A 24932-nucleotide genomic window follows, 5' to 3' on the forward strand; every position below is an offset into this window, starting at 1 on the left:
TATTATCTTGTCTCCTCAACTAGAATGTGAGCCCCACAGGAGCCAGGATTTTGCTGTACTGTTCATCACTTTATCCTCAGTGCCTAGCACAGTGCATGGTGCATGGTGCATGATGGGAGCATAGTGAATTGCTTATTCTGAGAATGAATGAGAAGCTCTCAACAGCTATGTGCTAGATTTTAGGATACATGCATCAAGGTGGGTTGTGACTGAGATGAATTGTGCTCCAGGTTGTGGCAAGCATGTGCCTTGGTCTATTGGGGGTGAAGTCAGGTTTGAGGAAACATGCACCAGTCAGGTGGTGATTGAGTTGGATTGTACACTGGGCTGAGTCCATCAGGTAATATCAGACTGTACAGGTCAGACTGGACCCCAGATTTCAGCTGACAAGAGTCCTGGTTAGGCATGGCTGAGTTAACTTGTGATTGGCCGGTGTCCAACAGGCAGAAGATCACTAAAGAATCAAGGATCCCCACTGTTGTAGCCAAAGAGAACTTTGATCACAGCAGTGTCCAAAAAGTCTCTTGGGACTGTTAAAGATTAGTCCCTGTTTGTGGGGTAGCAAATGTCCTGAAGGATGCTGGCAGGATTGGGCTGTAACCTGGGCTGGTGGATGGGTTGTGAGTTGTGACCTTGCCCATCAGGCGAGGACGCGGCCCGAGCCAGTTCGCCTGGTTGCGGGGTGCCACGCCGGAGGTGGCAGGAAACACGTGGGGACGGGACATCTGGGAGCGGCTCACCTGGGCGTACCTGAATGTTGGAGTCGGCGCGCTTCCGCGCGGGTGGGTTGGCCCCGCCCCCCGACCAATGGCGGCGCGGAGGTCCACGGCCGTGGGCGAGGATTGGGCTGGCGGGCGCGGCGGCGGGCGCGGATTGGGCGCGGGCGAGCGGGGGTGGGGCGGCGCGGCAAGCAGTTTAGGCGCTCGGCCTGCGGGCGGCGCTGAGCGCTCGGCTACGCGGGCGCAGCGCGGGCGGAAGTGGCGACGCTGGCGTCCCCGGAGGCTGCTGAGGGCGGCAGTGACGGCCCCGGCGCTGACGGCGGCGGCCCGGGGGGCGGCGTGGACGCCCGCGGCGCGGGCTGGGGCATCACCGCGGGCCTCGACCCCGAAATGGCGCTGCTGGCGGAGCACCTGCTGAGGCCCCTGCCTGCGGACAAGCAGATCGAGACGGGGCCCTTCCTGGAGGCGGTGTCCCACCTGCCGCCCTTCTTCGGTGAGCCGGGGTGAAAGGGGGAACTGGCCGGGAGCCCTGCCCCAGGGCGCTCCCAGATGCACCCGCTTCCTTCTTCTCTCAAATATCCCCAAACCAGCCCTTCCGTGGACACCCCAGATTCTACTTCCCCAGGCACCAAAGAGCCCCTTTTTCTGCAAGCACCCTAGATTTCCCCTATCCCAGACTGCTCCCAGATCCTCTCTCCCCAGAACATGTCACATCCTCATCTTTTCCCGGACATCCCCAAATCCTCTGTCTCCCCAGACACTTCATCCATCAGATGCCCGCAGATCTCCACCCGCTTGTGCTCCCCAAACGTCCATCTCCCCACGAACACCCCTACTCTACCACGTCCCCAGTTCTGCAGTCCTCCGTCTCCCCCAAAGCGTCCCACCGTCCCCCACCACCCAGGTCTTTCATCCCACACCCCATCCTCCCGTTCTTCCTCTTCTGAATGGCTCCCAACTCTCTCACTTTAAAATGAAACCCTCATTTGATAAACCCCTCTTTTCTGTAAATTCTCCCATCCTCTCCCTCGTGGGACGGTGTGAACCCTTCTTTTCCTCATAATTCCAAGTCCAAGACCCCACCCCCCACCCCCACTCCAGGGGCAGAAAGCCTGGCAAAGTGAGGAGGGGGTTTTTGGAAATGGAGTTGCAAAACTCTCGGGCCCCCTTTTTGGGGAGAACCACCTAAACTTTCCCCTCCGTTTGGAGCAGGGGTCGAGACCAGGGGACCTGCTTTGTGGGGTGACATCAGACACTGGGTGCTTGGGGTGGGGTCCAAAAGAAAAAGTCCCCTCCCCCATCTGTCATGCCCTGGGAGGTCGCAGGAACACTGGGAGGCGGCCCTAAGCCAGTTGCAGACCCTCGTTTCTCCCGTCCTCCAACTCAGCCCACACCCTGGGTGGAAAATGGGAAACAGAAGACAGTAGGGCCCTGCCCTTTGCCTTGCTGGTCTCCAGGAAAGAATGCAACCTGAGCTCTGCTTTCTCCTCTTCCATGTGGGCTTTCCCAAAACCCCGCCCTGCTGGTTTACTTGGTGGCCTGGCTGGAAGAGACCAGTCCCCAGGGCAGAGTCCAGCAGAAACCTGCAGACTGACAGAAGCTGACACTAACTTGGACTAAAGGGATGGTGGCACCCAGGGCAGTCACTCCCTGTCCCCCGGAGGGTGATCAGGGCTCCCAGTGGGCAGTAGTTGCTACAGTGCTGTGGGCTCTGGGGTGGTTGTGGCTACATGAAGTCACATCCCTGTTCTCTTCCTCCACCCTTTGCCTCAGTGTCTCCATCTGTGAAATGGGCATGCTGATCTCTGAGGCTAGTGGCAAGGACTAAATGAGATGGAGTGTGTAAGGTTCCGAGGCCTTTAAATGCCTAGCTGTTGGGGGCGTGGTTGTTATACAAGTTCCTGAGTTCAGTTTTGGTTCCTTCATAGCGTAGATGATTGATTAGTGAGTGTTTGAGTGAGTGCCTTTGCCTGGTTTGTACGATTCTCAGACCTGGGTCTTTTACGTCTACTGTTGCATCCCTGATACTCAGAACAATGTCTGGTGCACAGTAGGTGCTCAGTCAGCACTTAAATGTACAGAATATTCTTAATATCGGTATCTCCATGTTGAGATAATGCTAAATCTCCAGGCAGGAGCTTGGGAACTGTCTGATTTTAGCATTGAGGAACTGTTGGTTTTTGTGATGGGTTTTTCCCTCCTCTTTTAGTTCTATGAATATTTGCTCTGAATAAGGATTCAGAGTCTGTTTAATCTAGTCCTTCTCAACTCAAACAGTTTTGCCCCCTCAGGGGACAACGGGCAGTATCTGGAGACATTTTTGGTTGTCACATCCTGGGGGGGCAGTGGGTAAGGGGCACAGGGAGATGGTACTGGCAGCTGGAAGTCAGGGATGCTGGTAAACACCCTCCAGGGCACAACACAGACCCCAACCACAAAGAACTGAGCCAGCCCCAAATGTCAGCTGTCTCTCAAGGTGGAGAAACCCCCAAGCTAAGTTCTGTGGCCTTTTCCTCCTGCATCTTCAGCAAGGTTGTCCATCAGTTTCTGCGTTCGGGGCCGCCTTCACTTGATGCAAGTATCGGGCCAGTTTTACGGGAAAAGGGGTGGGTGGTGGTGGCTGGAGCCGGTGGTGAGCTGGTGCGTGGGTAGGAGAACGTCCCCTCCCCCTTCCCTGATCTCAAAAGACACTTGTCTTTGCTGCGAACTGGGCGCTGTGGGCCGTCACATCTGTTGACAGAGCCGCCATTTATACAGAAGCCTCAGTGGGTCGGCCCACAGAGGATAATTCTTAGCACTGTTTGAAAAACGTGATGATCCGTTCTGAAGCATTAAGGCTTTTCTCGGGGGAGGGTTCCTCCCGAGGGTTGAAGTTTGGGGAGGATGCTCCCACCAGTGGCTTTCCCCTGGCACACCGGGGTTGATGGAGATCGGCCCATCTGCTCTGAAACATGGGCTTTGTCCAGGGCTTGGGAATGTCTGGCCCCTTGGGTGATTTGTGATCTGGGTGCCGTGTGTGTCTCTGGCATGGAGCAGGTCTGAAGTTTGAACTCAAGAAGTCTGAATGGCATTGTGGCAGTTCCTTCCAAAGCAGGGTTTCTCCACCATGACATTGCTGACATTCGGGGCTGGGCCATTCTTTGGAGTGGCGGGGGGCGGGGAGGGGAGGGGCGGTTGTCCTGTGCTTTGTAAGATGTTCAGTGGCATCCCTGGCCTCTCTCTGCCAGATGCCAGCAGCATCCCATTTCTCCAAGTTGTAACAACCAAAAATACCTGCAGAGAAACAGTCACCCCCAGTTGAGAGCTTCCGATCTTGATATGAATAGAGCAGAGGGCTAAGAGCAGTGTTTTTAAAAAGTATTTATTTCTTTAAGGAAGATCTGTTTCTCAGAGGAAAAATTGGTCAAGAAGAAATGATAAATTAAAAATCTGCCAAAATAAATAAATAATGCCATTTTTTATTGAGCATTTACTCCATGCTAAGCAGACTATGTAGATGAGTTCACTTAATCCTTTCACGGCTTTTTGAGGCAGAGTTTTTTGTTGTTATTTTAAAAACCCTTAATTTATTTGGCTGCACTGGGCACGTGTGCTTGGTTGCTTCTCGGCCTAGGGGACTTTAGTTCCAGGACCGGGGATTGAATCTGTGTCTTCTGCATTCAATGTATGGTCAAAGTCGCTCAGTTGTGTTCGACTCTTTGCAACCCCATGGACTATATGGTCCATGGAATTCTCCAGGCCAGAATACTGAAGTGGGTTGCTATGCTCTCCTTCAGGGGATCTTCCCAACCCAGGGATCAAACCCAGGTCTCCTGCATTGCAGGTGGATTCTTTACCAGCTGAGCCACAGGATTCTTATCCACTGGACCACCAGGAAACCACCAGATCACCAGAAAAGTCCCGTTGTTGTTTTTTTTTTTAAGAGAAATCGGTGACATTTCAGACTATTTTCCTTTCAGACCCATTTGTCTCTTTATCCAACTTTAAGGGAAAAAGGATAAACTGCTTTTTTTTTTTAACCCAACCATATAGTATAACCAGCTTTCCATGTCAACCATCATTTTCCAGAGCTACTTAGAATTTTGTTGTTTGAATGTAGCCATAAACTAACCAGGCCCCTGGTGTTGGATATTCACATTGTTTCTTTTTTTTCTCTAGTAAACCATGCTACAGTGAACATTCTTATGTATATTTCTTTGCATACTTCTTTGGTTATTTCTAATTTTTTGAAGGGAAATTGCTGGCTCGAAGCAGGTGAAGGCTTTATATGTGTTTAGCGCAGTCACATTTCTTAATGCTTCATTGGGTGTGGTTTGGGACAGAATTGGTTGGGCTTGATGAATGCTGATTCTTTGGGGCTGCAGGTCATGTGTGGTTCAGAGCACCTGTATCATGGGCTCGTTCTTCTGTATCTCTGGTCTGAGTCTCCCAAGCCGGATAGGTTTTGCTGTGTCCACCTAGAGGTCAACAACCCTTTGTCCATCTTCTTTCTCCACCTTGACCCAGTAATTGGATCTCACCACTGATCAGTTTGCAGTTGACTTCTGTGAGGCCCTACCCTCTCAGCTTTTACGGTCGATTACACAACCATTCCAGAGCATTTGCAATTGAAGGGTGGGAAATGGAGGGAGAGAGAGGCGAAGGGAGAGACCTGGTTATAATTTAGTTTTGTCACTCTTTGTCTAGAAGCTGCAGTGGCTCCCTATTACCCCAACTTGAAATCCATGCTGTAGCCTTTTTGAATGGCTTGCAGCCCCAGAGATGGTACCATGACATCACTCGCTTCTGGCTCTATACCTGCATCAGAGTCTCACTGCCTGGGGCACCACTCCTCTCCAGCCCATCACCTTCCTTTCACCTGGATGGGTTCCGCTTATACTACAGCCACTTAAGGCAACGGGTTTTGCAAATTAAAAAAAAAAATTTTTTTTTTTGAGGTATAGTTGCTTCCCAGGTGGTTCAGTGGTAAGGAATCTGCTTGTAACACAGGAGACACAGGTTCCATCCCTGGATGGGGAAGACCCCAGAAAAGGAAATGGAAACCCACTCTACTCCAGTATTTCTTGCCTGAGAAATGCCATGGACAGAGGAGCCTGGCAGGGTCCATAGGGTTGCAAACGAGTCGGACATAACTGAGCCACAAAACTACAACATAGTTGCTTTACGATGTTGTGTTAGTTTCTGCTGTATAACCAAGTGAGTCAGCTATGTGTGTAGACATATCCTCTCTCTCGGACCTCCCTCTCACTCCCCAAGTTCCCCCACTCACCCCAACCCCGGTTTTGCAACTTTGAACTGAACCAGCCTGCTGACTCCTCTCATCCATTGGAGGTGTATTTGCAAGTAGGGAGTGAGGTCTTATTAACCTTGAGAAGCATCTCCTGTGTGTTGGTGAGACCCACTCGTGAGCTCACCTGGCCCAGATTAGAGCCGAGCAACACCTAAACAGAGGGCTGCCTCTGGCCCCGTGTGTTAACCTGTTCGTGTGTTGGCTGCTTGGGAGGCTTAGAGAGAAGTAGCTTTGAACCCGGGTTTATTGTTGGCTGAAGTCCCTGAATGGGAGTCTCTCAGTTCAGTTCAGTCGCTCAGTTGTGTCCGACTCTTTTCAACCCCATGAATTGCAGCACGCCAGGCCTCCCTGTCCATCATCAACCCCCGGAGTTCACCCAGACTCACGTCCATAGAGTCAGTGATGCCATCCAGCCATCTCATCCTCTGTCGTCCCCTTCTCCTGCCCCCAATCCCTCCCAGCATCAGAGTCTTTTCCAATGAGTCAACTCTTCACATGAGGTGGCCAAAGTACTGGAGTTTCAGCTTTAGCATCATTCCTTCCAAAGAAATCCCAGGGCTGATCTCCTTCACAATGGACTGGTTGGAGTCCCTTGGACTCTCAAGAGTCTTCTCCAACACCACAGTTCAAAAGCATCAATTCTTCGGTGCTCAGCTTTCTTCACAGTCCAACTCTCACATCCATACATGACCACTGGAAAAACCATAGCCTTGACTAGATGGACCTTTGTTGGCAAAGTAATGTCTCTGCTTTTCAATATGCTATCTAGGTTGGTCGTAACTTTTCTTCCAAGGAGTAAGCATCTTTTAATTTCATGGTTGCAGTCACCATCTGCAGTGATTTTGGAGCCCAAAAGAATAAAGTCTGACACTGTTTCCACTCTTTCCCCATCTATTTCCCTGAAGTGATTGGACCAGGTGCCATGATCTTCGTTTTCTGAATGTTGAGTTTTAAGCCAACTTTTTCACTCTCCTCTTTCACCTTCATCAAGAGGCTTTTTAGTTCCTCTTCACTTTCTGCCATAAGGGTGGTGTCATCTGCATATCTGAGGTTATTGATATTTCTCTTGGCAATCTTGATTCCAGCTTGTGCTTCTTCCAGGCCAGCGTTTCTCATGATGTACTCCGCATATAGATGGAAACTGGTATCAAGCAGAGCCAGCCTGAGCTTGAATGCCGGTTCCACGGTGTCCCAGCTGTGTGTCCTCACCCAGGAGCTTCCCCTCTCTAAGCCTGCAGCCCCGACTGTAAAAGGGGGAAGCTAGGCCTCCAGGGGGGCTGGTGGAGGCTAACTCCCCCAGATGATGTTGGCGTCCAATGCGAGAATCTCTCCACCTTTTTTCACAGGTGGGGTAGACAGCCTCTGGAAAAGCCTGAGAATCTGCACCTCTTGCCACACTGCCCTTGGGCAACAAGGTTCTTGAAAAAAGAAGCTTCCTTGGGCTCTTGGTGACTAGCTGCCAGGGCTAGGGGCCAGCTGAGCAGCCTGGCTGCTAAAGCAACTCTCATTTATAACATCCAAAGGCCAGCTCAGAGCACAGACCAGTGGTGTCCACCACCTTTGTTCCTCTAGCGAAAAGGAGATCTTCTTGATCCTCTGGGTTCAGAAAAGTCCAGCCCTGAGGTCAAGGATGGAGGTCTGGCCTCTGCTCCTGGAGGGAAGAAGATGGAGAAGCCAGAGGGAAAAGACCCAGACATCCGCTCTGTCCCCTGCGAGCTTGTCCAGCCCCCACCTCGTTCCTCATCTGTGGGATGTCCACTGCGTAGGGCTGGTTGCAGGAACAGTGCCCCATTGTGAATCGTGTCCCAGGCCCCAGCAACGTGCCTGGCAGAGCATCGGTGCCCAGCCAATGGGTAACTTGAAAGGGAATGGAAAGAATGCGTGACAGCGGCTTTGTAAGGTATAACGCCTGACCCCATAGCTAGCGTAACCCATGTTTTGAGTGACTTCCATGTGCTTCAGCATTGAACAAGCCGATCTCTCATTTCCAATCCTCCTCCTCACGACCTTATGAATTAGGAGGAATGGGCACCACTTTACAGAAGAGGAGACTGAGGCTCAGAGTGGTGAAGGGAGGTGACCAAGTCAGGTAACGAGGAAGGGCTTTGTAGGGGGCCAGCTCTGCAAACAAGTCTTTCAGAGCAGAAAGGACCTTTTAGAGCTGTTGTGGGGGAGGGGAAATGCTGGCAGTTCCCATCTGGCATTGACAGTGTGCTCATTTCAATGAGCTTGTTAGAATAGCAATGTTGAGTTCTGGTCTTAGGTTGCATTGTTTCAGTTTTAAAAGGGCCTGGATGGATGTTAACTACTTGTGTTACATTCTTACCGAGTTACTTGTATCAGGGCTTTTTTTCCCCCCAAAATTGTTATTGTGTTAACTGTATCTGAGCCTTTACAAGTCCTTACAATGGATCAGCGCTCCCCAGGGTCCTATAAAACCTCTTCTCTCCATCTGCAGTTCTGTGGCCAGCTCACTTCCTCTGGCTCAGAAATGATTCATTTTCTGCACTGCTGTTAGGCCACCTTCCCTTCACCACTCCCTGCTGAGACCTCAGGCTGTAATGGTCAGGAGCGCGCGGTCCTTAGTTTATAACTGGAAAGTTCCTGCTGATTTTATCCATATCCACACCTTTCTCTACTTCTCTGTCCTCCCTGTCTTCATCTCTTTCTCTTTTTTTTTTTTTTTTTTTGTCGTGCCTGTGGGATCTTAGTTTCCCAGCTAAAGATCGAGCCCAGGCCCTCAGCAGTGAATCCCAACCACTGGACCACGAGGGAATTCCCTTTTTGACATCTTAATCATTGGAATCATTCTTGCCTGGATTTCTTTCCTAAAGAATGATGCTATAATGTATGATGACAATTATTATAATCATAAAGAAGAACTTTTAAAACACTGAGCCAGAAATTATGCTAACCCTTTATTTCTACAACCTCATTTAAGCCTTGCAACAGCTCTATAAGGTGGGGTCTGTTATTAACCTCATTTTACAAATGTGGAAACTGCAGCTCAGAGAGGTTAACTGATTTCTCCCAGGCCACACAGCAAGTAAGAGAACTCATTTTCCCATTTGCATTCCCAATTGCTGGCTGGTTTTTGCCAAAGGGGACAATTGTGGATAAAGAGAGTTGGCATGTCACGGGGCTGATTTTTATTTATTTTTGTTTTTTTAATTTTAAAAAGTATTCTAAAATTTCTTTTATTTATTTGGCTGTACTCAGTCTTAGTTGCAGCATGCAGGATCTAGTTTCCTGACCAGGGATCGAACCTGGGCCCCCTGTACTGGGAGCACAGAGTCTTAGCCATTGGACCACCAGGGAAGTCCCAGGGGTGATTTTTAAAAGTACCATTTGGTAAACATTTTTTCCTCTTAGATAGAAGTTAGAGTGGGAACTAGTTTTTGAAAGGTGGGCATTCTCGGGCTCTTATGCTTCAAAATAGGCCTAACTGCAGACTGAGTCACCACACATGCACACCCCACGTACCATGGGATTAATAAATGATTCATCTCCATCAGCTGTAATTTGAGTGCCTCCCATTATGATCCTTGTAACCTAGGATCTGTAAAGTTAATCTGTCCCATGTGATTAACAGAGAAACCTTACTATCCAGCTATTGAAAAAAAAAAAAAAAATTGAGTTTGAAATAGAACCTCCCAAACCAGGCCCCTAGCATCCTGACACAGGCACCCTGTTCTTCCTTTTTCAAATGAATATTTACGGGTTGGGCCCGGATTTCCCACACCGAACCACACAGGCTGAAAGTGAAGGTGTGCGTCTTAAAAGCAGAATGCTTTTTGTTCTTGAGTGAAAATTATTCCTGAGATGAAATGAGAGGGTGGGGGCTATTCGGTCACCTTGTGGCCCAGTGTTGACAGCATCACCTACTGGAAGAGATGGTTGCCTGGAGAGGCAGGCGTAGAGGGGGCAGCTTGGATGGAAATTTCCAAATATGTGCTGGGGGCTTGCTCGGAGCATAACAGCAGGTGCTTTCCAACTACATGGAGGCCAGAAAAACAGGAAACGAATGTGATTCTGTGCGGCACATGGTGACTGCTGGCTTATGGGGAGTTCTGCTCTCTGGACAACCTCAACTGTCTGAACTATGGCAGAGACCCGGGCAGAAGGTCACAGAATGTTGCTGGGTGTCTGCTTCCTCTTATTTTGTCGGTGATGCTGACAGAGTTGGCTGTTTGTTCTCCCAGTATCTCGCAGAATCAAAGCACTGCCCAGAAAGCAAGAGGAATTTTTTTAAAACTACACAAAGCTGGGGACTTTCCTGGCAGCCCTGTGGCTAGGACTCTCCACTGCCACTGCAGTGGGCATGGGTTCCATCCCTGGTTAGGGAACTAAGATTTCACATGCCACAGGGCACAGCAAAAAAAAAAAAACACCTACATAACGCTGTCCTAAAACCCTGGAAGCATACCATGTAGACCCATTTAGGGAACAGTTGAGGGGGCCTCTGATATCACTGGGTCACATCTTTATCATAATTCCTATTTTTGATGATGGCCCTGTTTAGTACACTGCAAATGGCTTGCTGTACAAATTCAGGGACATTTGTCATACGTTTGGATAAGTTCCATCCAGGATAGCTGAACTAGAGAGAAAGTTGGTACATTCATCAAATTTGGTGGATGGAAAATATTTCACTGCTTTATTTTCCATTATTGAGATTAAATGTCTTTTAATTGTCCATTTTTCTATAAGGAGGTTATTTCTTATTAATTTGTTAGAGCTCTTTACATATTAGGGATAATAGTCTTTGGTCTATGACATTTGTTACATGGGTCACCCCCTCTCCCAATCAGTTTGCTGTTTGGCTTTGATTGGTGATGGGATTTCCTCCCATGCCCACCCAATCCCATATAGAAGGTTTTTGGGTTTGTAATCAGACTTATTGGCCTTTTTGTTATGCCTTTTGGGTTGAGTAGCATGCTTGCTGCTGCTGCTCCTGCTAAGTCGCTTCAGTTGTGTCCGACTCTGTGCGACCCCAGAGACGGCAGCCCACCAGGCTCCCCCATCCCTGGGATTCTCCAGGCAAGAGTACTGGAGTGGGGTGCCATCTCCTTCTCCGAGTGGCATGCTTAGGAAAAGTCTAAAGAGAAGGGGCCATTTGCCACGTGTTCCCGGTGACCAAGGTAAGGCTTGACTGTGTTTAGAATCTGTGACCCTTTATGAAGTAAGATGGTGGGAATGTACTTGATTTTTTCTCTTGTTTTTGAGATGGCTTCTTTTTACTCTGGATGTGAGACGATAAACTAGAAAGCCACCCAAGCCCGCTCCCTCTCTTCTGGCAGGTTCCGGGTGCCATTCTAAAGAGCCCATTGGCTGACAATAATGAAAAACAAGTTTGGGATAACTGCAAAACAGGTAAAACTAGAAAGGTAATTTTGAGGCAGGATTGTATTCTGTATGAAAGGTAAAACTGGGTGGCCTGAAAAGAAATACGTCGTGTCCAGAGCAGGGCCGGCGTGAGTTTCAGCTCGCAGGCCACCGAGTGCTCAGGGGTCAAAATCATTTTCGGTTTTGCGGTCAGAGTCCTCTCGCTTTTGCCGAGCTCACACACACAGATGGAAACGTCCTAGAAAGAAAGGCTAGAGGGGATGCTGGTACCAGCCTCGGGTCTGGAATTGTGTGTGAGTGCCTGGCTCTCACCAGGTGACCCTGCACCGTCACGAGGCGTTTCAGAGCCCGCTGGCATCAGGCTAAGCCAAAGCAAACAGCAGCCCAGAGCCTTCCACAGGGCGTGTGGAGGCCGGCGTCAGGTCACCTGGAGTGCCTCCTGTTTGCCCAGCACCTTGGGGCTCTGGAAAGGGAGGGGCCTGAGCCCAGAGCGGTTAAGTTACTTGTCCAGAGTGATGCCAGATCTGAGGTCTGAACTCAGGACCAAGGCTGCGTAGCTCTACACTGCTCCTCCTCTGATCACAGGCGGTCCAGATGCTGCCGACCCGACTCCTGTGTGGGCTTCTATATATACACACCACCCCCCTCTCCTGGGGGCCATCTCCCAGCCCTGCTTTGCCCCTCTCTCCTTCTGCTCCCTTCCGGCTCCAGAAGTCCATCCAGGCCCCACATCCCACCCCTCATTGAGCAGAAGCCTGGTCTCTGCACAGTTGCCACGACCTGCAAGAGCAGCTGCCTTGGGGCCGGCTCCTGCTGATCACGATGACCTCGGGCCCCACGTGGTGTCAGGAGAAGATGAGACAGCCTTTCTCCCCGCCATCTGGGGGTAGGGAGGACACTCAGAACCACACAGAAGCCATTTCCAGAGCCAGGGAAACCGAATGTTACTCTCTGCGTCTCTAAAATGCCTGTCGACTGACCTGAGTCACTGTGAGAAGCTGGTAAGCCACCCACATGTGGCTGATGATCGCCAAACCGTAGTTCCACATCTCCACGCAGGATGGCATTACTCGAAAATCAGCCCGCAGTGGTAATCAAATCACGGCCAGGCTCTGAGCCCTGACTTGGCATGCCTCCCCCACCCCCCATCACAGCAGCCGCCCAGAGATGGTCCCTTTACAGACGGGGAAACCGAGGCCAAGCCCCTTCCCATGGCCTCTGCCATCTTAGTCGTGTGGGTCCTCAGACCCATGCGTTGGGTCAGTCTGCCCTACAAGAATGTGGCTGGAAAAAGCACAGTGGGGTGCCTCTCGATTCATGTTTCCCACTATCTGCCCCCTTGTTCATGCTGCTGGCTGCAGGGGTGGGGAGCAGAGCAGGGGACTAAGACCACCTGGTCTCTGCCCTCTCAGAGCTCAGGGTGGGGTGGACGGAAGACAGACTTACACGTGGAACCGCAGTGAAGGTAGCAGTGCAGTGAACTTGGAGAAAAAGTGGAAGGAAGGAGTCCGACTTTTATGAGCAGGAAAAAAAAGCCTGACGTTCTCTTCCAGTTTTTTATATGAAAAATTTCAAACATATAACGAAATTGAAAGAATTTCACAGCAGCTATTCACGTAGCCACCATCTAGATTCTACCATTTATATCTGACTGTACCTGTCTGTCCACCTCTCTGTCCATCTGTCAACCCGCCTCATGTCTTTGGGCACCATGTATTTTTGAAAGACGAGGAGGTGAAGCCATGATCATGCCTTTGGAAGAGTTTTGCCAGTCCCCAGAAAGCCTGTCCATGGCACCTGCATGGCCCCTGTGAGACTCGGAATTGGCAACCCTTGGCTACACAGTCAAGAGGGAAAGAGTCACTAGTGCTGGAGAGTCTTGACTGTCTTGCATTATTTTTTTTTCTTGAGGTTTCTTTTTATTTTTTGGCCATTCCACTTGGCGTGTGGGATCTTTGTTCCCTGACCAGGGATTGAACCCGCGCCCTGGGCAGTGAAAGCACTGAGCCCTAACCACTGGACCATAGGAAGTTCTCTGCATTATTACTGTGCATCATCATGCTTCGGGGGAGTCGTGGCAAGTGTCCCGGCGGAGAACACGGTGCAGGACTAGCAAATTGCACAGGCTTCCCAGGTTGGCCTTGCAGGATGAGGCCAGCGATACATCAGGGAGGATGAAACCATGGGTGGAGTCATTACTGCATTAACGCCCTTGGCAGGATCTGGTGGGACAGGATGTCTGCACCCACTCCTGGCACCCCAGAGCAGCTCCTGCCGCCGTCTGGGAAGGGAGATGTGACCCCACAGGAGTGGGAGACAGGCTGGCAAGCTGAGAGGACGGTTTTTCCAGCCTGAGGATCTTGTACCCGGGAGCCTGCAGTTGGGCCATGTGGCTACTCGGGCCCCAAGGGGGCCTCAGTTGGGAGTCAGGAGAGTAGAGGTGGCCAGGGGCTCGGGCCCTGTGTGCCCACTCAGCAGAGGCCCTGGAGGACCTGGTGACTTCCAAGCCTGGGTGATGTTTGCTGGAGTGCGGAGCCTAGCCCTAGTCGTGTCCCAAAGTCATAAAGACGGTCAGAGTTCATTTACTGAGGGTTGCTGTTCCGGGCACTCTGCAAATGTGTTCAGTGTTTGGATTTCAATCCCCACCACAACCCTATGAAATAAGTACAGGTGGCACGGGTGGTAAAGAGCCTGCCTGCCAATGCAGGAGATGTAAGAGACGCAGGTTCAATCCCTGGGTCAGGAAGATCCCCTGGAGGAGGGCATGGCAACCCACTCCAGGAGAATTCTTGCCAGAGAATCCCAGGGACAGAGGAGCCTGGCGGGCTACAGCCCATGGGGTAGCAAAGAGTCAGACATGACTGAAGCGACTTAGTATGTACGCATGCTGCCCCATTTGCCATGTGAGGAAACTAAGTTACATGGAGCCCAGGCAGGAGACTTGCTTACCTGGATTCAAACCCAGTCTGTCTGGATTCCTACCTGACCTCCTTTCTATGGGGTTGGGGGCTTTTTCATGTAAAACATCCAGTGCTGTTTCCTCAATGCACCTCTCTTAACAGATGCAGTTAGAATGTTCCAGATGGCTGGCCAGGTGTGCCGGGTCACCTTGGGTGGAATTCAGCCCACAGGTGGCCCTCCTCCAGTCCTCCGCCCCTGTGCAGCCGGCTGGTGCGTGCCCGAAGCCCCTGCCTGGCCTGAGGACAAGGGGAAGCTGGCGGGGGGGTTTCCCCGCCATAGGTTTTGGTACCCACTTGTGGCCTGCTCAGGTGTCTTTGCCCCCTGGGCTCTGTATCGAGGATGCTCAGAGGTGGCAGGGAAGCACAGCTGAATTCAGGCTCTGAGGCTGAAGTCCTTGTTGAGTCTGCTCAGGAGAGACCCGGCCCTTCCCTGTCTGTTCCCTCCATGCCCAGCCCTCAGCAGGGAGCTCTGACCCGTGGGCTGTCTCTGGTCCCCATGATGGCCTGCTGGGGAGGTCACAGAGGTGGGAAAGGAGGAGAAACAGGCCGTAGACTGCTTATATTTCCCAGGGAGCCCTGAGTTCCAGGCACTGCCAGTTTCTTGGTCCATATTTCATCAGCTCCAAGGCGCCACCTATTTTAAGGTGCTCTGTTGTTTTGTGAACCACCAAGAAAGGAACACTGCCTCCAAGGGAGAGCATTTGGATGTCAGAGATGAACAAAGTATGTCTCAGAAGTGGGTGGTTTCAAGTCATCCTCGTAGCAGCTCCAACCACCTCTGTTGGCCCACTTGCTGGATGGGAAAACAGGCTCAGGGAGCAGAAGGGATACTCCCAAGCCCCGACTGCCAGTGTCTGCAGAGCAGGTGTGCAACCCCAGTTCATGAAGCTCTGTTAAGTGACGGGGGTCCCCCTGCTGGTGGCTTCTCCCAGGCTCCTACGCAGAGTCTCAGGACCGGGGGGCCTCTGGGTCACCAGCTCACTTCTGCCTTAGAAGCTGGTGAATAAGAAGGTTATCTTTCATAAATCTGGCCCCTCTTCTCCCACGGACCAAGATTTCTCGAGCTGCTTCCTGGCCAGCTGGTTTGTTAGCAGCCATCCGCCTTGTTGGCCAAGATGGTTTCTCAGTGTTAGTTTTGCGAGATGCTCTACACTGTACTGTCCAATATGGTAGCTACTGGCCACTTGTGGGTATTACATTTAAATGAATGAAAGTTAATAAAATTACAAATTGAGTGCCTTGATCACACCACATTTGAAGTGCTCAGTAGTCACATGTGGCCCATATTAGATGGTGCAGATACAGAACTTTTTATCCTAGGATGAGGGGTGCTGTGGAAAAAGCATTTGCCCCTTAGAGAATCTGGTTGTATTTTAAAGGCTCTGACAAGTCCTGCAGTAAGCAACCAGTCTCACTTGGAGCCCAGGACTCCAAATTTACTTGCCCACGAACTGTTTTAACACCTACAAACAGTTCTTTCCTTAAACACATCAAGTGACCTTTCCCCCTGTCCCATGGCGGTCCTGAATATCACCCTTGTTGGGATTCTAACATCTCTCTTCTTGTTTTGTCCCCAGATTGCCTCGGTTCCCCAGTGTTTACTCCTATCAAGGCGGACATAAGTGGCAACATCACCGTATGTACTTGGCCTGGCAGCCCCAGTACCCAGATCAGGATTCTAATCCCACCCTGGTTACCACTGCCCTGCTACCCACTGCAAGCTCCCCAGGCTAAGGAACAGGAGACGTAGAAAACAGGCCTGGCCCCCAGCTCCTCTGACTCAAGGCTCCAGGTTCTTGGTTCTCCTTGCAGTCATGCCATCCAGTCACAGCCAAACTATGATTCACAGTCTGGAGGGCTGACCTGAGAAGGACCTGGCTGGTACTTGGATTCACTCCACCAAACAAAAAATAAACTCCAGGGTCCACAGTTGCACTGACCCAGCCCTTCCCTTCCTCAATCCTTAGAGCTCCCCATGGCATCCCCCAACCGCTGACCGCCCCCCCAGCAAGGACCCACCATGAGGCCGGGGCTGTGTCATTATCCCCATTTTACAGACAGGGAAACTGAGGCCCAGAGCTGTTGAGGGACTCACAGCAAGGAAGTGGCAGAGGTGGGATTCACATCCAAACTTCCTGCCTCTGACTCAGGAGCCTTCTTCCTGTTGGACATCTCTGAATCCTAAGGACCTACTTGTGTTTGTCCACAGAAGCGAAACTTCCGATACTTGGGGTTCAAGGTGCTGTCAGTAGTGGTTGGAGAACGTGGACTCTGGGATCTGGTCAGGGCTGGAACCCGTTCCTACCTGCACCAGCTGTGTGACCCTAAGCACATCACTTCACCTCTCTGAGCCTGCTTCCTCATCTGTAATTGGCACGACGGCAGGCACGTCAGGGTTGCTGTGGGGATTAGAGAAGGCTGTGGCTGTGAAGCACCGCGTGCATCCAGTGAATGCAGACGGCCTGGGGGTTACTACTGTCGCGACCAGCCCCCATGCCGGTCCTGGCAGGACAGCGAGGCTCTGGTGGGGTGGCAGCTATGGAGGCAGCCTTCCCCAGGGGGAAACCCTGTGTGCTCTGTTCCAGAAAATCAAAGCTGTCTATGACACCAACCCGACCAAGTTCCGGACCCTGCAGAACATCCTGGAGGTGGAGAAGGAGATGTATGGGGCCGAGTGGCCCAAAGTGGGGGCCACGCTGGCACTGATGTGGCTGAAGAGGTGATGGGCTTGGGTGGCGGGGTGTTTGTGTGACCAGGGGGCCAGGGGCCTGCCCTGCAGAGGACGGACAGCCAACCCCGCCACTGCCCCAGGGCGTCCACTCTGACGGGGCAGACGGGCACGTCCGTCTTCCACATAGGCGTTCTTCTTGTGCAGTGCTACTTAGTGACAGAGAAAAAGCACCCTGGGGGCCAAGTTCTGCCTGATGGTGACATTTCCTTGCTGGTTCCAGCCTCACCAGAGGCGTAACAAACCCACAGATACTCCGGCCACTGTGCTAAGCTCTTTAGACACCTGATCATATTTTATGTGCTGTGCGTTAGGTATGATCGTCCCCATATATCCCCATGTCCTAGAGGAGGATGCTGGTGGCTTCTGGGGGGCAATTCATGGGCTCAGGGCACAGGGCCAGGGCTGGGACAGAGTGGCTGAGCACTTGCGCAGGTTGCGCACTGCACAAAGACGTCCTGACTACAACCAGCCAGTCACATCACGCACATGGCAAATTTGTATGTTATGACAGCTTATTGACAGAACCACAGCATCCAGAGAAGAAAGAACTCTAATTCACATAAATTCGACCTGTGGGGTGGGGGCAGGGCACCCCGATATGGGACTTGAACTCAGATGGTCTCACCCTAGAGTTAGTTGACAGTGCCTGTGACCATGTTACGCACTGTCCTCGTGGCACATACTTGGAACCGCAGATAGTCATTCCATCTTACGGACGAAGCCGCTGAGGCTCAGAGAGGCCAGGCAGCTCGCTTGCTGAGCTCATGCTGCTCTCTGCCAGCTCCTGGATTCCCTCAGCTATGCAGACTCCACAGTCCCTGGCAGCAGCTACGAAGCCAGGGACCCATTCTCTGCCCCACTGATGTTCCCAACATTGCCCCTTCTCTGGGGCCTGGAGTCAGGAGCCAGGAAAGTCGCACTTTCCCTGGATCCCCATCCCCAGAAGCTAATCCTCACCCCACACTCTCTGTGTACTTCTTTGGTGAAATGGAACAGGAAGAGTCTGCTCCCTGGAGGATGTAGTCAGTGTGGGCATCAGTGGGTAGGTGGGCTGTAACTAACACCCTTATGGCCTATTTTATGACTTGTCCACACTGAGCTGCCCTACTCTTGTGTGTCAGCCGGAGAGTCACACACCTGGAATGAGGAATGCCCCCGGGTCCATCCACTGGCAGGTTCTGTAGGTTTCTCAGGAAGAGCCAGGCAGAGAGTGACGTTCAGGTCAGGAAGTAGGTTGTTTGTGTCCAGAGGAGACATGGGCAGAGCCTGGTGACTGGGAGAGCAGATCCTGGTGGATGTCAACAAGTCGAGCACATAATGAGCACCTGCTGTGTGCTGTGCCTGGTGCCGGATGCGTGGGATGCTGCTTGGAAAGGCAGGGTCCCTCTTAGGGTATCACAGTCCAGCCCAGGCAGGGGGTCAGGCTGCCGGGCAGGTCACGACAGCAGGATATCAGAACCTGGAGCAGAGAGAAATCAGGGAGGGCTTCCTGGAGGAGGGTTACCAATTAGCATCTCCAAGACTGAGCAGCAGGGTCCCAGGAGGAAGAGGCCTTGCAGGGGTGGGAGGGCAGGAGAGGTACAGAGTATCTGCCCCTCCAGGAGGATCTGGTCCAGCCAGGGCCCTGGATGCAAGGCGGGAGCAGGGAAAGATGAGGTGGAATTGGTCAAGGATGAATTCCAGCCTCCTTGGGGGTCCTGGGATGCCACGGAGGGGCATCAGCAACGGGGTAAAATGGAGCTTGACAAAGACTCACTCCAGCTCTGGGCAGCGGGAGGATCATAAAGGCTGGGAGAAGCAGGGGCTCAGGAGAGGTGGCCAGTCAGGGCAGGGCTGGGACTAGAACCTGAGCGTGGTTCACACTCCAGGCTGATCCCCAGTGATTGAGAGTTGTGATCCAAGCATGGAGGAGTTCCTTCACCTCACAGGTGATAAAGCTGAACTTTATTTTTTCAGTCCTTGGGCCAAGCGTTTCTGCCCCAAGAACCCCCCAAACTGATCCGCACCCCCTTGCAGGGAGGGAGCAGAGGAGCCCAGTTAGGGAGTGAGACAGGCTGTCACTGTCTAAGATATGAGACTGAGATATGAACTTTTATCTCAGCCTTTGAGGCTTTTGGAGTACCTCTGTATTCCCCTCCGTGAAGTGGGCAGATTGAGCTGAGCTCAGTCTCACCGGACGGACTGAGGGGAGCAGATGAGATGATGTGGAATAAAGGGCTGGCACTGATCTGATTCTAGACTTGGTGGCCTTGCCATGACCCACACCCTGCTCCTGGCTCTTGGAGCATCATCCTACCCCAGAGGAAGGGCTCAAGTGGCCACGGGAGGATGCGGACCACGGCACAGGCAGGGATGGGAGCGGGGAGCCCACAGGATCAGACTCGCTCGTGTTCTCAGCATGGCCCTGGTCTGTGGTCCCTGAGCCCTTTGAGGACCAGAGCTGGGGCTTCAACACTATATTGATTGGCTTCGTCCTGACTCAAGCACGGATGGCCACATGGCCATAGAAATGGGCAAAGCTCGTCCAGACCCTGCCCTCTATAGACTTCACAGCCCAGCAGAGGTCATGGCCGGGGTCAGCCCCAGGCCAGGTGTAGACGAGGTGCTTGCGACACGTGAGGTGATCCCCTGGAAGTGGAGGGGGGGTGGGGTGTCACGTTACACAGAAGCTGGTGTAGACATGACAGCTGAGCGACTGCCCGCTTTGGTATTCCGGGGTCACGGGAAGTGCTTTATTCAGGGTACATCCGGGTCAGGGTACATCCGGGTCTCTGTGCGGTGGGTGGGTGGGCGGGGCCGGCGGGAGCGGGCTGGGCCCTGACACACCCTCTCCTTTCCGGCTGCAGAGGCCTGCGCTTCATCCAGGTCTTCCTCCAGAGCATCTGCGACGGCGAGCGGGATGAGAACCACCCTAACCTCATCCGCGTCAATGCCACCAAGGCCTACGAGATGGCCCTCAAGAAGTACCACGGCTGGATTGTGCAGAAGATCTTCCAGGTGAGCCACCCCGTGGGCGCAGAGGGACCCCTGGTTGTGGGGTTCGCTGTCCGCCACACGCTCCGTCGCTGTGGCCCCCCTGGCCCGTGTCTGTGTTTGCGCTGCCCACCCCAGGCTCAGGAGGGGCTCTCCCCCGTCTGTCTGGGATGAGACTGGTGTGATGAGAGGCCTTTGCTGCACGGTGGGCATTTTCCTAAGTGCTGTGTGGCGGTTCTGAGGAGGGGCCCGATTGGGAGACCATGAGAAGAACCAGGGCAGAGACGAGGCCCTCAGGCTGACTGTGGGCTGACCTCACTGGCCCCTTGGATTCAGCTGGGACCCTGGCACTGGAGGGGGGTGGGGAGGGGAGGAAGGGCCCCTGTGCCTACCCACGGGGGTGTCTGCTGAAGGGACACTTGCTCACGAGGCTCTTGGTGACTTGTGTTGGGTGATGGTGACCACAGGCCTTTGGCACCAGCCCAGCTATGGGAGAATCCCACCGGAGAGGCGTCGAGAGCCCACGGGTGCACTGCACACTGTTCTGGTCCCCCTTTCTCCTACAGCACCCCCTGCCCGCCCATCCTCTCTGCGGAGAGAATGGGGCTCTGAGGGCGGGTCTCTGTCCCGCGTGGCACAGGTCATGGGCAGGCAGGGTCAGGCGTCAACTGAATCCAGGCAGGAAATATGGCACCTGTGGGCCATCGGTCCGCCCTGGCAAGGCTGGAGATAGCACCCATCCCGGGCAGGGACTGCAAGAGCCCTGCCCACCCCCCCAGAGCCTTGCCTCCTGTGAAGGCCTCACCACCATAACTGGGTGCCCTAAATGCCTAGCTCAAGGCGGGCCACTTTCACGAGAGGCCCTGTCCTTGGCTCCATTTCACAGATGGGGAAAGTGATGCCCCGGACGTTAAGTATCTTGCTAGAGGTCACACAGTAAGAAATTCCTGAGCCAGGATTCCTGAGCTTAGTATCCTCATCTTGCAAATAGACATAAAATAGGCCCTGCCTCACAGGCTCATTGTGAAGAGTCTATGTATTATTCTGTATACAGTGCTTGGTGTGTTGAAGCTATTTCTATTTTGATTTTTTTTTTTTTTAATTGGAGGATAATTGCTTTAAATGGTGTGTTAGTTTCTGCTGTACAAGGTGAATCAGACATGAAAGTGAAAGTTGCTCAGTTGTGTCCGACTCTTTGCGACCCCATGGACTATACAGTCCATGGAATTCTCCAGGCCAGAATACTGGAGTGGGTAGCCTTTCCCTTCTCCAGGGGACCCTCTCAACCCAGGGACCAAACCCAGGTCTCTCGCATTGCAGGCGGATTCTTTACCAGCTGAGCCACAAGGGAAGCCCAAGAATACTGGATTGGGTAGCCTATCCCTTCGCCAGGGGATCTTCCGGACCCAGGAAGTGAACTGGGGTTTCCTGCATTGCAGGCGGATTCTTTACCAACTGAGCTATCAGGGAAGCCAAATCAGATATAAGTATACATATATACCCTCCCTCTTAAACCTCCCTCCCTTCCACTCCCCCCCCCCATTTTGATTTTTAATGATGTTATTATTTGTAATTTCCTCACCTTCTCAAACTTGTAGTCTTAAGCTGTTTTATCCGGTTGCATTGTTTTCCTTCTAGTTCGGAAATGCTATGAATTTCTGGTTCTCTGGCCTTTTCAAGTTGTCAGGGAAGCCCTGAAATTTAGGCAAGTGTCGCCCCCTGAAGGTCAAAAGAGGAACAGCACAGATCCACCATCCTCTCCCCGCCCGGCCCCTCAGATAGTGGGTCTCATGAGGAAGCTGTTCACCTTCTCCAGAGCAGGGAACCCACCGGAGGGAAGAGGTCCATCCTCGCAGAGCACCTACTGTGTGCCTGGTGCTGTGCTCAGCACTTGGCACGACCTCCTTAATCCTGACAAGAGCAACCCAGTTGGGTGGGTGCCATTGTTATCCCCATTTTACAGATGAGGAAACTGAGGCTCAGAGAGGCTAAGTAGCTTGCTCAAGGCTCACCGCTAGTCAGCAGTAGAAGCTGGAATTTGAAGCCAGGTCTGTCTGTCCCCAAAGCTTCCTGCTGTCCCTCACCTGGTAGAAAGGGACACACACACAACCCCCCACCACCATCACACTTGGCCTTTCCTGTTCAATGCCATGAATAACAACACAGACCTCATGCCCAGTGCGGACCTTGGGGGCATTCAATCCCGGAACCTGACCAGTGGCTGGGCTCTCCCTCCTCTAACACTGTGCCACCCCCTGTCACCCGTCTCAAGGCAGCGCTGTACGCGGCCCCCTATAAGTCCGACTTCCTCAAAGCGCTCTCCAAGGGCCAGAACGTGACGGAGGAGGAATGCCTGGAGAAGATCCGCCTCTTCCTGGTCAATTACACAGCCACCATCGACGTCATCTACGAGATGTATACCAGGATGAACGCTGAGCTCGACTACAAGGTGTAGGCCAGCTTCACAGCAGGTACTCCAGACGGCACAGCCCGGACCGCAGACCCCCTGCAGGGACAGGCAAACCCGAATCACTGTGAATCTGGCTGGCCAGCTGCCCTCTGCCCGTGGCGCGCCCCCAGAGCAGCCTTGAGTCAGGCCAGGGTCCACAGGGGGCCGGCCCTGGTCTTTTAAAAGTCACGTTTGGGATCTGCCCTCCTGGAGCAATAAATAACCGTCACACTTCAGAATCTCCTTTAAATTTCATGACAGTACAGACTGACTTTATGCCTTCATTTCAGTGTGGTAAAAATCAATTAATATTTCTAATAAATCAAGTCCTAGGGTTTTTTGGTCCCCTCCAACCCCCATTCGAAGCATGACTCTGGGGGAAGTGGTGTTAGATCCGTCACTTTGAAAATAGGCACGTGTCTTTCTGAGGAGCTGGCTGAATGATGTTTTGAGTGTTTCAAGGACCATGAGAGGGTTTGATCTGAAATTATACAGGGCCCCTCTTGTGGGATTTTTTTCTTTTTAAAGCAGACTGGTGTGTGTCCTCAAGTGGTTTGCACAGCCGGGCCTCCAGCACTGTCGTTAGAGCCTCTCCTACTGTCTTTTGCCAGACAGTGTTTTTATAGCTGAAACCAACCAGCAAGCCTTTGATGACCAAGGGGAGGCTTATTTTAAAGCTATCAGACACAAATAACCAACCGTAGATGACTGCATTTGCATTCTTCTGCATAATTACCTTCTTCAGGGACAGCCTTTCCAACCTAAGCAACTACCTACCATGTGTATTCTTTTGAGGGGGAGAGGATGAACCCACGAACACGCCTTACTGCCTTAACTGTCCTTCCTGGCTCTAAAAAGAATTGTCTTTTTAAAGTGTCGGGATGACCAAAGCAACCCACAAAGAATTGATGTATGTTTAAAAACCCAGTGAGGAACAATTGGTGATTTTTATTCAGAAACTAAATAATCCTTAATAAATAAATCTCTATTTTGGAATCACATTGGTGTGCTGTTTTGATTCTTGATTTTTTTTTTTTTTTCCTTGTTTTTTCTGGATCAAAGGATACAACTGGGGACCAGCCAAGGACTTGCTTTTTAGTCTCTGGGTCCTATTTTCTGGTTTTGAAAAATAGAACTGGCTGCCACGTTGAGAAACTGACATGTCCCAGAAAAAGCTTTATTTCTAGCTTCTTAGAGAAATCAAACTGCCTGGCTAGAAGTGAGAGGTGACTGCCCCCTTGGCTGGATGGGGCGATTGGGTGGATAGACTTTCACTTTGCCTCAGTCTCCACCAATCCCTGTTGCCTCCCCAACCCTGTAACCATTGGTTATTTGCACTTTATCATGGGCGGGTGCTTTTTCTGGTACTAGGGTTAAATGTGGGGGAAAATATTTTACTTCATTCCTGATCCTGCATAACACACAGTCTAGTGGGCAGGATGGACCAGTAAATCAGCAGAGGTAATATAGAGTGGTCGGCGCCCAGAGGGAGCCTGAGTCCACAGATTGGGGCGCACACTGAACCTCGATGGAAAAGTTGGGGTTGTGAGGATCCCAATAGAGGAGGAAGGGGGGACACTCCAGTTCATAGGCAATGTCCTTTTGGCTTGACCCAGAGCAGGCTGTGTGTATGTGAGACATCATGCCACTGAGGAATTTGAGCTTGACTCTGAAAACTCTGGAACATCTTCAGGGGTCTTCTGCACAATCAGTCGGATATCCAGTTTGGAAGGTTCCCTCTGATGTGGCCAAGGGTTAGAAGTCTGAACTAAGTTTTTTGCTGTCTCTGATTTCATGATGTTTCCTAACATTGCTGATAGGAAGAATGCCACTGATCTTTCTAAGCTCTAACTGCTTTTTAGGATTTTTCCCTTTGAATATAAAATTCTGCCAACAAATTTTAAAAATTCTGTGTGTGTGTGTGTGTGTGTGTGTGTATAACAAAGAGCTTTTGGGGACTTCCCTCGCAGTCCAGTCATTAAGATCTCGCTGTCTAATGCAGGGAGTGCAGGGTCGATCCCTGGTTGGGGAGCTAAGATCGGGCATACCTCATGGCCAAAAAACCAAAACATTAAACAGAAGCAATATTGTAACAGATTTTCAATAAAGGCTTTAAGAATGGTCCACATTAAAAAAAAAAAAAAAAGTTTTTCTGCATGTTTCCAACATAATATAGTGACACCAGGAAGGCAGTTTCTCTGTGGAAGGTCAGAATTTTCCCAGGACAGCCTTCTTTATTCCTGGTACCTGCCTGGCCCCAGGAGCATTTTGGGATTGTGACCCCAGAGATGAAGTCAGCAGTGCATCCAAGCCTTCTCATGTCATCCTCGTCAGAGTGGGACTCACTCCTGCCTGGGGCAGGGAGGAAGGAACACACATTGAGCATCAGCTGTATACCAGGCCCTGCACAAGTCCTTTGTATACATCATTTCACAAGTGCCCTGACGTGGGCATCAGAAGCTGC

The 24932-nt window shown here is 51.8% G+C and overlaps 1 protein-coding gene across 3 annotated transcripts; it reads left to right on the forward strand.

Moving 5' to 3' along the window:
• The first annotated feature begins 948 nt into the window (after nucleotides 1–948).
• GLTP (glycolipid transfer protein) lies at nucleotides 949–23469 on the forward strand. 3 transcript variants are annotated; one of them, XM_055550164.1, is made up of 5 exons: nucleotides 949–1212; nucleotides 15893–15951; nucleotides 16901–17034; nucleotides 19893–20043; nucleotides 22292–23469. In XM_055550164.1, the coding sequence occupies exons 1-5, from the start codon at nucleotides 1110–1112 to the stop codon at nucleotides 22472–22474; spliced, it is 630 nt and encodes a 209-aa protein (XP_055406139.1). In that variant the 5' UTR covers nucleotides 949–1109; the 3' UTR covers nucleotides 22475–23469. The 3 variants fall into 3 exon arrangements, with proteins under 3 accessions (XP_055406139.1, XP_055406140.1, XP_055406138.1); XM_055550165.1 differs by having other exon boundaries at nucleotides 22296–23469; XM_055550163.1 differs by lacking the exon at nucleotides 22292–23469 and adding an exon at nucleotides 21340–22278.
• The last annotated feature ends 1463 nt before the right edge of the window (nucleotides 23470–24932 follow it).

The sequence above is a fragment of the Bubalus kerabau genome, chromosome 16 (assembly GCF_029407905.1).
Source record: "Bubalus kerabau isolate K-KA32 ecotype Philippines breed swamp buffalo chromosome 16, PCC_UOA_SB_1v2, whole genome shotgun sequence".
Classification (NCBI taxonomy): domain Eukaryota; kingdom Metazoa; phylum Chordata; class Mammalia; order Artiodactyla; family Bovidae; genus Bubalus; species Bubalus kerabau.